Source organism: Scyliorhinus torazame, chromosome 5 (assembly GCF_047496885.1).
Source record: "Scyliorhinus torazame isolate Kashiwa2021f chromosome 5, sScyTor2.1, whole genome shotgun sequence".
In the NCBI taxonomy this organism is placed as follows: Eukaryota; Metazoa; Chordata; class Chondrichthyes; order Carcharhiniformes; family Scyliorhinidae; genus Scyliorhinus; species Scyliorhinus torazame.
In genome coordinates, this window is record NC_092711.1 from 175,808,303 (window position 1) to 175,822,249 (window position 13,947).

The 13,947-nt window shown below is 50.1% G+C and overlaps 1 protein-coding gene across 1 annotated transcript; it reads left to right on the forward strand.

The window, feature by feature from the left end:
* Positions 1–329: 329 nt before the first annotated feature.
* LOC140420756 (uncharacterized) lies at positions 330–11,787 on the forward strand. The gene is made up of 2 exons (XM_072504739.1): positions 330–513; positions 6,946–11,787. Exon 2 carries the CDS (start codon positions 7,277–7,279, stop codon positions 8,252–8,254), a length of 978 nt encoding a protein of 325 aa, XP_072360840.1. The 5' UTR covers positions 330–513; positions 6,946–7,276; the 3' UTR covers positions 8,255–11,787.
* Positions 11,788–13,947: the final 2,160 nt, after the last annotated feature.

Below are 13,947 nucleotides of genomic sequence, written 5' to 3' on the forward strand. Positions count from 1 at the left end.
AATTGAAGATCAGAATGAGCAAAGAAATGGAAAGGGGGAAAAAAAGAAAGTGTTTTACTCACAGATGTTGCGGACAAGAGGACGTTTCACTCTGTGTGATGTTCAAGCTCCATTCACACAAAGCCCGAGCTGATTGCCTGGAGGACCAGAGTCCTTCCGGTCATCCAACCCTTCCCATTGGTCAACGCCTCAGCAGAAAGGTCAGCGGTGAGCTTTCCCTCGCACATGCGCAATCTCTCCCTCAGACATGCGCAGTCCCGGGCCGGGGGGGAGAGAAAATCACCGAGAGGCTTCTCGCTCTGGCCGGAGCCGTCAGTCGGTTGCCTGGAAACCTTGTCTCGAGGAGGGGGAACAATGACTGATGGAAGGTTGTTGACCAATGGGAAGAGTTGGTGAACCGGAAGGACTCTCTTCCACCATCCAATCAGCTCCCCCGTTCGAACGTGGAAGCTGGACACTGAGGAAACCTGGGGCCTCGCACGGACTGAAAACGTCTTCATGTCTCCAACATCTGTGAGTAAAGCACTTTATTTTCTTTTCTCCCCCTTTCCATTTCTTTTCTCATTCCCACCTTCAATTGGTCACTTGCAGCAACTGAAGGGAAAGGAAGTGAATCCAGGGAGGGTGCAGACTCTGCAAAGCTAGGCCCAGGTCTCTCTCTCCCTTAAAGACATTGACATCCTTTGCTCCCTCAGCTTGACACATTTATTTGTTTGACTAAAAGGATGGTCTCTTTCCCAATGTTCACAATTAAAGGGCTGGTTTCTCCAGGCGATGGCTGACATTTGAGGGGACAGTAAATTAATACCAGAGACATGTCTCGTGCTGTTATATGGTACACATTAGATATATTACTTATGGTTCTGTAATAAAGTACAATCCAGTCATCTCTTCCCTTGGAGGGTTATTAGTCTCTGGATTTCTCTTCCCAGGGGCCAGTGGCGTGTGGGGGTCTTTGAATATATTCACGGATGAGTTGGACTGATTTTTAATAAATTGTTTTGTTTTAAATCATTTTTAATCAATGAATGCAACCGAGTAACAGAAAAAAATCGTGGCAAATGGGCACAGAGCGGAACAAGAGATATTGCCAACATCAATCCAAGCAACACATTGCAGAATTAATTTGGAACAGGATATTTGAGGGACCAGAGCCTCGAGATGAAATGCCAGATCAATTGAAGAACCAGTTAACAGGTTAAAGTAGTGAGTGGGGAAAGAGGGTAAGGGTATATAACAGTTCAGTTTGTAAACCCAAAAATATCACAAACGGGACGGGCTAACAGCATAATGAAATTAAAATGAATTACACAACATAGATGACATAGAACTCCTGTAGTGCTGAAGGGTATTCGCCCCTTCACATCTGCACTGAGCCTCAGAAAGAGCATTTCACACAGGCCCACTCCCCATCCAATCCTCGTAAGCCTGTCCATTGATCATGGTCAACCCACCTAACCTACACATCTTGGACACTAAGGGGCAAAATAGTGTGACTAATCCACTTTCGCTGCACTTCTTTGGATAGTGGGAGGAAACCGGAGCACCCGGAGAAAACACTCAAAGCCACAAGGTGAATACACAAACTCCACACAGACAGCCACCCAAGGCTGGAATTGAACCTGGGTCCCTGACGCTGAGGGAGCAGTACTAACCACTGTGCCCTAAGTTAAATTGAATTCACTCATGGAAAGTCCAGGAGGAGCAAGTCAGTGAATTTGGAGCCTAGCTATTTGAGATAGGAGTCCCATACTTTACCCAATGCATCAGACTCCGAATGAATTACAGACATAAAAATTGCATGGAGATGCTTTCCATAATCAGCCTATGCCAGTTTTGGATCGAGGGAGAACTGACTGGTCTGCTTCTGTATTGAGCCAGATGAATGTGGGCTCCATCCTAACCCAATCCCTTATGAACCTAAGACGAGAGGCCAATTGATGAAGCCTGATTTTTCAGGAGACCATACCCTCCCTTAGCTCCTGGTGATTGGAGCTTAACAAACTTGAGGCAAGGTTTATTTGTGTTCCAGGTAGAGTCATAGATATTTACAGCTTGGAAACAGGCCCTTCGGCCCAGCTTGTCCATGCCGCCCAGCTTCTATCACTAAGCTAGTCCCACTTGCCAGCATTTGGCCCATTTCCCTCTATACCCACCATGCCCATGTAACTTCTAACTGCTTGTTAAAGGACAAAATTGTACCCGCCTCTACCACTGCCTCCGGCAGCCATTCCAGATGCTCACCACCCTCTACCAGCCTCCCCGAACAGGCGCCGGAATGTGGCGACTAGGGGCTTTTCACAGTAACTTCATTTGAAGCCTACTTGTGACAATAAGCAATTTTCTTTTCATTTCATTTCTATGTAAAGAAACTTCTCCTCTGGTCTTTTTGTATCTCTCTTCTCTCACCTTAAACCTATGCCCTCTAGTTCTAGACTCCTCTACCTGAGGGAAAATATGTTGACTATATACCTTTTCTATGTTCCTCATTATTTTGTAGACTTCTATAAGGTCACACCTAAGCCTCCTACGCTCCAGGGAAAAAAAGTCCCAGCCTATCCATCTGCGGTCTTACCAATGTCTTGTCCAACTTCAATAAGACATCCCAACTCCCGTGTTCAATATTCTAACCAATAAAACTGAGCATACTGAATGCCTTCTTCACCACCCTGTCCACCTGTGACTCCACCTACAAGGAGCTGTGAACCTGTACTCCTAGATCTCTTTGTTCTGTAACTGTCCCCAACTCCCTACCATTAACTGAGTAGGTCCTGCCCTGATTTGATTAATTCCCCTAACAACTCTGGTTGACAGCAGTATAGGCAGCATCTGCAGAGGGTACAACAGTCTGGGCAACACATTCACTTTAATGAAGGCAATCCTCGCCATGAAATCGGAAGAGCCGACCACCGGGCAAGGTCCCACCTAATAGTCACCATCAGCTGTGAAAAGTTGGCCCCATACAGCTGCCTGAAAGAGGGGCCATTGACATTCACCGGTTTTTAAATGGCATGGTGGGGGTGGGGGGGCATCTGAAGGGGCAGTTAGCAAGAGGAGGGGGCTTACACCTCAACCCCTCCCCACCGGCATGGCCTTGGACTCAGTAAAATTGATCTCGTAACCGGAGAAGGCACTGAATCTACCCACTACTCCAATAATGACCAGGACTGAAACACTGGGGATCGACATCATCAGCAGCCCGTCATCTGCACACAGAGTGATCGTGTGCTGCCTCATGCCACTCCCCAGTCCCGATATCAGAGGATCTGATCTGATATCCTCCAGCAAGGGCTCAATGGCCAATGCAAACAGCAAGGGGGACAGAGGGCAGCCCAGTCTAGTCCCTCTCTGAAGCTCAAGGTTTGATGCCCTTAAACCATTGGTGAGCACCGCCGCTGCCGGTTTGTGATGTATCAATTGAATCCACTCAATATAAACCTCACCCAACCCGAAGCCTCGCAGCGGATACACCAGATAATTCCACTCAACTCGAGCAAAAGCTTTCTCTGCATCGAAGGAGATCAGCAGCCCATCCAGTGCATATTTCTGAAAAGCCTGAATCACATTCAGCAACCTTCCAACATTGTTACTGGAAAACCTTCTCCGTATAAACCCAGTCTGGTCCTCCCGCACGATTGTCAGAAGGATGTCCGCCAGCCTTATCGCCAAAACATAAGATCGCAGTTTCAAGTCAACATTCAAAAGAGAGATTGGGCGATAAGAGGCCCACTCCTTGGGTCCTTGCCCACCTTCAGGATCAAAGAGATATTAACCTCACCAAGAGTCGGTGGCAGCATCCCTGAGTCAAAAGAGTGACAATACATATCTATCAACGGGTCCAACAACAAATCTTCAATCCCCCGATAAAACTCACCCACAGCCATCCGGTCCCGGGCTTTACCCGGCTGCAGTTCCTTCATGGCCTTTAATACTCTTCCCTCGAAAGGGGAGCGTTAAGAGCCTCACAATGGCTTTCTGAGGCCTCCAGAAGCTTCAGGGAAGAGAAAACATGTTCCACACTCACCAACACATCAGAATATTGCTCAGACTTGTATAATCCTGCATTGAATTCCTGAAATACTAGTTTGTCTTCATGACCCTTTTCCCTCTCCGAAGCCGAACAGAGGGAATTGCTCTAAAGTCGACCTTTTCTTTGTCAAACAGGCTAAGTATTTGCTCAGCTTATTCCCCAAACTCGTACAACTTCTGCCTCGCAAACGTCCAACTTTTCTGTTGGGACAATAGGGAGCCCAAAGCTGCTCCGCTGTGTTAACCCAAAGCCGCTCTTGCCGTGTTAACCCAAAGCACTCTTGCCGTGTTATCTTCCTTCAACAGTAGCCGACTCGGGCCCTCCATATGATTCTCCTCCACCTTCACCAATCAAACCTCCAGATGCCACTGGTTCTCCAACATCCTGCACCTTTTATTAGCAGTGTAAGACATGATCAGCCCCGAGCATAAACTTTACACGTCTCCCACAAAATGGAGGGGGAAATACCAGGAGTCGAGTTAACCGAAAGGAAGAACTCAAACTATTCCGTAAAGTGTGCCGTAAATGAAGTGTCTCTTATCAGGGAGGCATCAAACTTCCACGTTCTCGACCTGGGGGTGAGCCCTCGAGCAGAAACTCCAGACAAACGGGGGAAGGTCTGTGATTACGATGCTCCCTGTGGTGCAAGTGGACACCAGGTGTAGGATCGTCCTCGGCACAAACAAATTGCTGATTCGAGTATGACAATGATGTGGGGCTGGAAAGAAGGTAAAATCTCTGCTCCTCGGGGACAAAGTTCTCTCAACATCCACATAACCCACCTCCTCACAAGCCGAGGCCAACACCCTAGCTTGCAGCGTGAGTGGGGGGGTGGGGGTTCCTGTTAACCGGGAGCTTATCTACCAGAGAATTTAAGTGGCAATTGAAGTCACCAACCACAAAGAGTTAGTCGAAGCTAACTGTACAAAATTCACAAAAACCTTCGTAATGAACTCCGGGAGTAATCGGGGATCCATAAAGATTCATTATTGAAACAACATCTCCATTCACCAAACCTCTAATGATCACATATCTCCCTCCTTTGTCCTTGGTGCAGGTTTCAACCTTAAAAGGGATATTTTTATTCATAAGGATTGCCACACCCCTCCTATTTGAGGAAAAGGAGGTGAAAAAACCTGCCCCACCCAATCCTGCCTCAATTTAAAGTGTTCCTCATCATCCAGATGGGCTTCCAGTAATAAAGCTATGTCGACTTTCTCCTTACGAAAGGAGAGGATCTTTTTCCTTCTGATAGGGTGATGGATGCCCCGTACATTCCCTGAGAAAATTTGCAGATTAACTGCTGCCATTAGTTAGGCGACAGAGAGACAGGAACAGATTTTCACACCACAATCGGGCGTGCGCCATTACCCCCTCCTCCAACTCTCTTTACACCAGAGGCACCAACGTTTCCACAAACTGCTCCTTTCACGGATAAAAGCCCCGTCTGTACCAGAGTAGGATAAAGTCAACAACACATAAACCCTCCCAGAATAACAAAAATACAAAAGAATCACCAACACAATAGATCCAAGGGGACATTCCTCAATAAGACTGAGGACCCGGAGGATTAACCCCACGGCCAGACTGTCGTTACCCTCAGGATACCTTCTCCAAAATGAGAAGAAAAGAAGGGCCAACAAGGGAATGGGGAATGAATGCCCCTCCCGCATTTTAGACTCACCCGTGAAGACCTACATCCACCACCACCCACCCTTCGGCAATGGCACCACTCGGTTCTGCCATGATTAACGCTCGGATAATAGAAGACAACGGATAATAAGCACACGGCACATCTGCCATAACTGAGATAAGATAATCCGAGTCCCTGGAACACTCGAGGAGAAGAAGAAGACATTCAATTGGCGCTCACAGAATAACAACTCCCTTCAACAGGATAAAAGATAACAATTTCAGACAACACCAAGATAGGGAAAGAGTTTAGATTAGAGCCTGAGTTAGTCTGAGCTGCAAATCATCGCTCCAATCGTAGCCCTCGAGGATTTAGCGAAGACCAAGGCAGTAGTCAGATTATTGAAAGACTTGACGGAGTTGTCAATATAATTTTCAGGGTCACAGGATGACGCAACATAATTTACTGTAAGGTGAGGTGGGAGCCAGGTCTCACCTCACCTTGCCCGTCTCCAGGACCCTCTGGTGATCTTTCAAGTTGTGGAAGGGAATGATTACAGGCCTGGGATGAAAACTATCCCTTGGCCTCAAAGACAGGATCCGATGCCATTTCTAATTCTAATACCCAGGCTTCAGATCCAGCTTGAGAAAACGTGGCAGCCGGTCCTCGAAGAACCTAACGCGAGCCTTCCCCTCCACACCTTCTGGCAGGCCGACGACTCAGATGTTCTTTCTCTGACCTTTGGTTCTCCAAGTTCTCCAGGAGTCCACCACACCACTCGGCCAGTTTTCCAAGGATTAAATTTGTGCCTCCGCCGAGGACGCATCTTGCTCAACGTTCAGGATTCTCTCCTCCGGATCATCGAGCCTCTTAATGGTGTTTTACAGCTCGACCTCATGAGCTCACAGATATTGAGTCAGCACACTCTGGTCAATAACACTGAGAATGTCGCTGACATAGATCGGCCAATGATCCCACAGAATAGACGAGCAGGCTCAATGGGCCAAATGGCCAACTGCAGCTCGTATTTGTTATGATCTCTGTGCCTAGGACAGGAAGCAGTGAGCATGCGTCTGTCAATCAACCTGAATCAGCACCTTCAGGAGAATTGGGAGGGTGAATATTAGATACAGCAGTGAGAATGGAGGGAGAGTGTGTGGGATGGAGATTTGCAGCTTTTGGGGAATGAGCGAGGAAAGAATGTTCTCTAGGAACGAGAATTGTCTGTTCTGAATTTCTGTCCTTTACTGACAGTGATGTCTTTTGTAAATTGTTTTTACAGGATATTAGAAGAGGAGGAATTACAGACTGAAATCTCAAACTTCACGTCTCAATCTGACTGAGTCTCTCAATTCCTTGGAACTGAATATCACCCGACTTCGTATCTAGAAGGAGAAATGTTTGTCTTTTCTGTCAGCCTCAAAAGATTTTAACCATCAGTGTGACTGGAAAAGCACCGAGACACACACACCCGAGTGAGAGTGTCCCAGAGCACTGACTGCGGAAAGAGCTTTAACCTGTTACACAGCCTGAAAAAACATCACACCATTCACAGTGGGGAGAGACTGTACATGTGTTCTGTGTGTGGATGAGGCTTAAACTGATTGTCCAACATGGAGAGACACGAGGACACCCAAAACATAGGGAAACCGTGGAAATGTGGGGACTGTGGGAAGGGATTCAGGGTCCCATCTCAGCTGGAAGTTCATCGACGCAGCCACACTGGGGAGAGGCCGTTCACCTGCTCTGTGTGTAGGAAGGGATTCACTGAGTTATCCACCCTGCGGAAACACCAGCGAGTTCACACTGGGGAGAGGCCGTTCACCTGCTCTCAATGTGGGAAGGGATTCATTCGGTTATCCAGTCTGCAGACACACCAGCGAGTTCACACCGGGGAGAGGCCATTCATCTGCTCTGTGTGTGAGAAGGGATTCACTCACTTATCCAGCATGCAGACACACCAGCGAGTTCACACTGGGGAGAGGCCATTCACCTGCTCTGTGTGTGAGAAGGGATTCACTCACTTATCCAGCCTGCAGACACACCAGCGAGTTCACACTGGGGAGAGGCCGTTCACCTGCTCTCAGTGTGAGAAGGGATTCACTACTTCAACGAGCCTGCGGAAACACCAGCGAGTTCACACTGGGGAGAGGCCGTTCACCTGCTCTCAGTGTGAGAAGGGATTCACTCAGTTATCCAACCTGCAGACACACCAGCGAGTTCACACTGGGGAGAGGCCGTTCACCTGCTCTCAGTGTGAGAAGGGATTCACTCAATCATCCGTCCTGCGGAAACACCAGCGAGTTCACACTGGGGAGAGGCCGTTCACCTGCTCTCAGTGTGAGAAGGGATTCACTACTTCATCGAGCCTGCTGACGCACCAGCGAGTTCACACTGGGGAGAGGCCGTTCACCTGTTCTCAGTGTGAGAAGGGATTCACTCAATCATCCGTCCTGCGGAAACACCAGCGAGTTCACACCGGGGAGAGGCCGTTCACCTGCTCTCAGTGTGATAAGGGATTCACTCAGTCATCCCACCTGCAGAGACACCAGCGAGTTCACACCGGGGAGAAGCCATTAACCTGCTTTTAGTGCGAGAAGTGTGAGCAAGCGGGTGACTTTTGAGGTGGAGTATTGTGGCGGAGAAAGGGGGCCGATCTGTGATGGTGAGTGGTAGGCTGCAGGGGGCCCGGGTGGTGCTGGTGAATGTATATGCCCCGAATTGGGACGATAGAGGGTCCATGAAGTGCATGCTGAGCCGGCTCCCGGATCTGGAGGCGGGGAGGTGGGGGGGGACTTTAATCCGGTACTGGACCCGGCACTGGATCGATCCAGGTCAAGGTCGGGCAAGAGGCCAGCTGCAGCCAAGGTTCTGAGGGGGTTTATGGATCAGATGGGGGCAGTGGACCCGTGGAGGTTTGCCAGGCCAGCGGCTAGAGAGTTCTCCTTTTCCCATGTGCACAAGGCCTATTCACGGATAGACTTCTTCGTGGTGAGTAGGGAGTTGATCCCAAGAGTGGAGGGGACGGAGTACTCGGCAATAGCGATTTTGGACTATGCCCAGCACTGGGTGGAGCTGGAGTTGGGGGAGGAGAGGGGCCAGCGCCCGCTGTGGCGCATGAATGTGCCACTGCTGGCAGATGAGGTCTGTGGGCGGGGCCGAGGGTGCATTCAAAGGTACACGGAGGCCAATAATAATGGGGAGGTATTGGTGAGTGTGGTCTTGGAGGCGGTGGTCAGGGGAGAGCTAATCTCAATCAGGGCTCACAGGGATAAGAGGGAGAGATTGGTGGGGGAGTTACTGAGGGTGGATAGGAGATACGCGGAATCGCCTGAAGATGGGCTGCTGAAGGAGCGCCGGAGCCTCCAAACGGAGTTTGATTTGCTGACTATGGGGAAAGCTGAAGCCCAGTGGAGGAGGGTACAGGGTGCAGCGTACGAGTATGGGGAGAAGGCCATTCGGATGCTGGCGCATCAGCTACGTAGGAAGGAGGCGGCAAGGGAGATTGGAGGAATCAGGGACAGAGGGGGGAACACGGTGAGGAGTCCGGCCAAAATAAATGGGGTCTTTAGAGATTTCTACGGGAACCTGTACAAGTCAGATCCCCCAGCGGGGGGTGGGGGGGATGTGGCGGTTCCTGGACCAATTGAAGTTTCCAATGGTGGAGGAGGGGCAGGTAGAAGGTTTGGGGGCCCCGATCGGGATGGAGGAGCTGGTTAAGGGGTTGGGGAGTATGCAGGCGGGCAAGGCCCCGGGGCAGATGGGTTCCCGGTTGAGTTCTACAGGAAGTTTGTGGAACTGCTGGGCCCGTTGCTGGTGAGAACCTTCATCGAGGCGAAGGAAGAAGGGATTCTTCCCCCAACGATGTCGCGGGCTCTGATCTTGCTTATCCTCAAGCAGGACAAGGACCCGCTGCAGTGTGGCTCGTATAGGCTGATTTCGCTCCTCAATGTGGATGCCAAGTTGTTGGCGAAGGTCCTGGCGACTAGGATTGAGGATTGTGTCCCGGGAGTGATACACGAGGACCAGACGGGGTTTGTGAAGGGCAGGCAATTGAATGCAAATGTGCGGAGGCTCCTGAATGTGATCATGATGCCCTCGGAGGATGGGGGGAGGCGGAAGTGGTGGCGGCAATGGAAGTGGAGAAGGCCTTTGATCGGGTGGAGTGGGAGTACCCGTGAGAAGTGCTGGGCAGGTTTGGGTTCGGTGAGGGGTTGATAGGGTGGGTCAAATTGTTGTACCAGGCCCCGGTGACGAGCGTATCGACAAATCGGCTGAGGTCAGAGTACTTTAGACTGTACTGCGGGACAAGACCGGGGTGCCCCCCTGTCCCCCCTGATGTTTGTCCTGGCAAATGAGCCGCTGGCCATGGTGCTGAGGGAGTCTATAAACTGGAGGGGGTTGGTCCGGGGAGGGGAGGAGCATCGGATCTCATTATATGCAGATGACCTGCTTTTGTATATCGCAGTTCCAGTGGAGGGGATTGCAGAGGTCATGTAGACCCTTAGGGAGTTTGGAGACTTCTCAGGATACAAGCTCAACGTTGGGAAGAACAAGCTCTTTGTGGTGCATGCGAGGGGTCAGGAGAAGAGGTTGGAGGAGCTGCCGCTCAAGAGGGTGGAGAGGAGTTTCCAGTATTTGGGTATCCAGGTGGCCAAGAGTTGGGGGTCCTGCATAAGCTCAACTTGGTGTGGTTGGTGGTCCAGATGGAGGAGGACTTTAAGAGATGGGACGTGTTGCCACTCTCCCTGGCGGGCAGGGTGCAGTTCATTAAGATGACGGCCCTCCCTAGGTTCTTGTTCGTGTTCCAGTGCCTATTCTCATCCCTAAGGCCTTTTTCAAGCGAGTGAGCAAGAGCATTATGAGGTATGTGTGGGCAAGTAAGACACCGAGGGTTAAGAGACTGTTCTTGGAGCCCAGTCGGGAGGGGGGTGGGCTGGCACTGCCGAATCTGTGTAGTTACTACTGGGCAGCTAATGTGGCAATGATTCGGTAATGGAGGGGGAGGGGCGGAGTGGAAAAGACTAGAGGCGGCGTCATGTGTAGGTACTAGCCTGGAGGCACTGGCGATGGCACCGTTGCCGCTACCGCCGACGCGGTACACCACGAGCCCGGTGGTGGCGGCGACATTGAGGATCTGGGGGCAGTGGAGATGGTACAGGGGGGAGGTGGGGGCCTCAATCTGGTTCCCGATACGGAACAACCATAGGTTTGCACCGGGCAGGATGGATGGCAGATTCCTAAGTTGGCATCGGGCGGGAATCAAAAGGATGGGGGACCTATTCATTGATGGGACTTTTGCCAGCCTGAGGACGCTGGAAGAGAAATTTGGGTTACCCCTGGGAAATGCCTTCAGGTATGTGCAGGTTGGGGTCTGTGAGGAGGCAGGTAGGGGAATTCCCGCTGCTGCCTGCCCGGAGGATACACGACAGGGTGATTTCGGGCGTGTGGGTCAGAGAGGGTAAGGTCTGGGCAATATACCAGGAGCTGCAGGAGGCGGAGGGAGCCTCGGTGGAGGGGCTGAAGGGCAAGTGGGAGGAGGAGCATGGCGAGGAGCTCGATGAGGGCCTGTGGGCTGACGCCCTGGGCAGGGTTAATTCCTCCTTGTCTTGCGCCAGACTCAGCCTGATCTAGTTTAAAGTGTTACGCAGGGCGCATATGATAGGGGCCGAGGATGTGTAAGTTTTTTTGGGTAGAGGACAGGTGTGTGAGGTGCTCGGGGAGCCCAGCAAACCACGCCCATATGTTCTGGGCGTGCCCGGCGCTGGCGGGGTTTTGGAGGGGCTTCACAAAGGCTATGTCCAAGGTCTTGGACACTCGGGTAAAACTGAGCTGGGGATAGCAATATTTGGGGTGTCAGACGAGCCGGGAGTACAGGAGCCGAAAGAGGCCGGAGTTTTGGCCTTTGCCTCTTTGGTAGCCCGGAGAAGGATCTTACTAATGTGGAGGGACGCGAAGCCCCCAAGCTTGGAGGCTTGAATCAATGACATGGCGGGATTTCTCCGGTTGGAAAGATAAAGTTTGCCTTGCGAGGGTCTGTGCAAGATTCTCCAGACGGTGGCAACCGTTCCTAGACTTTCTCACGGAACGTTAGGTGGAGGTCAATAGCAGCAGCAACACTGGGTGGGGGTGGGGGGGGTGGGGGGGGGGGGGGGTGTTCTTGTTTTGGTTTATGTAAGGGGCATTTGTCCCATTTTTATTCTTAATTTGTTAAATCGTTTAAGGGTTAGAGGATTAAGATGCTTTGTTTGTTGGCGTATTGCCCTGTTTATTTCTCTATTGTATATTTTCTTTCCTTTTTGTAGTGTTTTGTAAAAATTATTGAAAAACATTGAATAATCATAATTTTAAAAAATAAATAAATAACAGATTAATTTGCATTTATACAGCACATTTAATGTAATTAAATTTCCCAAGGTGTTCCACAAGGACATTGTAAATCCAGGTTTCACAAATGATTTGATAAAATTGTCCAAGCTCATGATCATGACAGAAAATACTGCTTCTCCCTGTCTCTGCCTCCACACACTCCTCCCTATTGATTGTAACACTAATTCATCCCATTTATCCTCCTCCTGCTTTTCCCCCAATTTGCCTCCCCTGAAGATGCTGACTCTCGGGTTCAGTTTCACACTCCCCAATATGTCTAAATCGTTACAGCTGAAGTTAACAAAAAATTGTGCTAAGGGGAGTCACAAAATCCAGTGACTACCCACATGTACTCTGTGTCTGGAATGGGGGCACTGCTCGCCACTCCCTCTTTTCATCCCAGTCCCAGACGTTTGTAGACTGGGCTCCGGATGGGTAATGGCGGCTTAATCTCCCATAGTCCCCAGCGCCGGGGAAACCGCTCCATCCACCGCGGGGGGCGGGGCCATTACGAGAGGAGAAGAGGCGCATGCGCGGTGGTGATTATTCCCTCGGGTCAAAGGAGCATCGATGACCACGTGACACCCGTTGCCCATTGTCTTCAGGCAGGCGGCCAGCAACCAATGGAAAGATTGGAGGACCGGAAGGACTCTAGTCCTCCAGCTATTGAGAGCGGGGGATTTGGATGACATTTGAGCTTCACAAAGACTGAAGCTCCGTCCTGTGCCCAACATCTGTGCGTATAACACTTTATTTTCTCCACTTTTCCATTTCTTTTCTCATTCTGGCCTTCAATTGGTCCCTTGCAGCAACGTTATATTCCAGAAGAGAAAATGCTGGAAAATCTCAGCAGGGGTGGCAGCAACTGAAAGGAGAGAAAAGAGCTGACATTTAGAGTCCAGATGACTCTTTGTCAAAGCTAAAAGGCGTTGATATTTATACTGTAGTGTGACGGAATGAAAGATGAGTCATAGCCGCAGAAACAAAGCAAAAAGAGTGCTAATAGCTACAGAAACCAAGGGGAAAGAGTGCTAATGATAGTCCCCAGAGAGAATAAAAGATGTGAAAGGTCAAACAGCCGAGAAACTAAAATCAGAGGGTAAGGTGTGACAGATACAGATGTGGGGAGAAGGGGGACATGGGTGGGAGAGAGGTAAAATGAGAGAAAGGGGGAAGCAAAGGGGAGAAAAGGTAAGGAAAGAGAATAAGATTGGGGGGAAAATATATATGAAGAAAGAAATAAAAGGTAAAAGACAGTTAAAATGAGATGGAATGAAAACGAAAAGGGTCGAGGTGGGTAGAGCTAATCATCTGAAGTTGTTGAATTTGATGTTCAGACCGGAAGGCATGTCTAACCGGAAGGTGAGATGCTGCTCCTCCAATATGCGTTGAGCTTCTCTGGAACATTGTAGCAGGCCAAGGACAGGGCATGGGAGCAGGGTCTTGTGTTAAAATGGCGAGTAATGGGAAGGTCAGGGTCCTGAATGCACACAGACTGAAGGTGCTCAGCAAAGCGATCACCCACTCTACGTTTGGTCTCTCCGACATAGAGGAGACGACATTGGGAGCAGTGAATGCAATCAACCAAATTGAAAGGGGTGCAAGTGAAACACTGCTTAACTTGGAATGAGTGTTTTGGGCCTGGGATGTTAAGCATGAAAGAGGTAAAGGGGCAGATGTTACACCTGTGATTGCATGAGAGGGTGCCATGGGTGATGGGAGAGGTGTTAGATATGATGGAGGAGTGGACTAGACTATCCTGAAGGGAACGGTCTCTGCGGAATGCTGACAGCGGGCGGAAGGAAAGATGTGTTTGGTGGTGGCATCACGCTGGAGTTGGCGAAAATGGTGGAGGATTATGCTTTGCATATGGAGGCTGGTGGGATGAAATGTGAGAACGAGGGGGACTCTATCC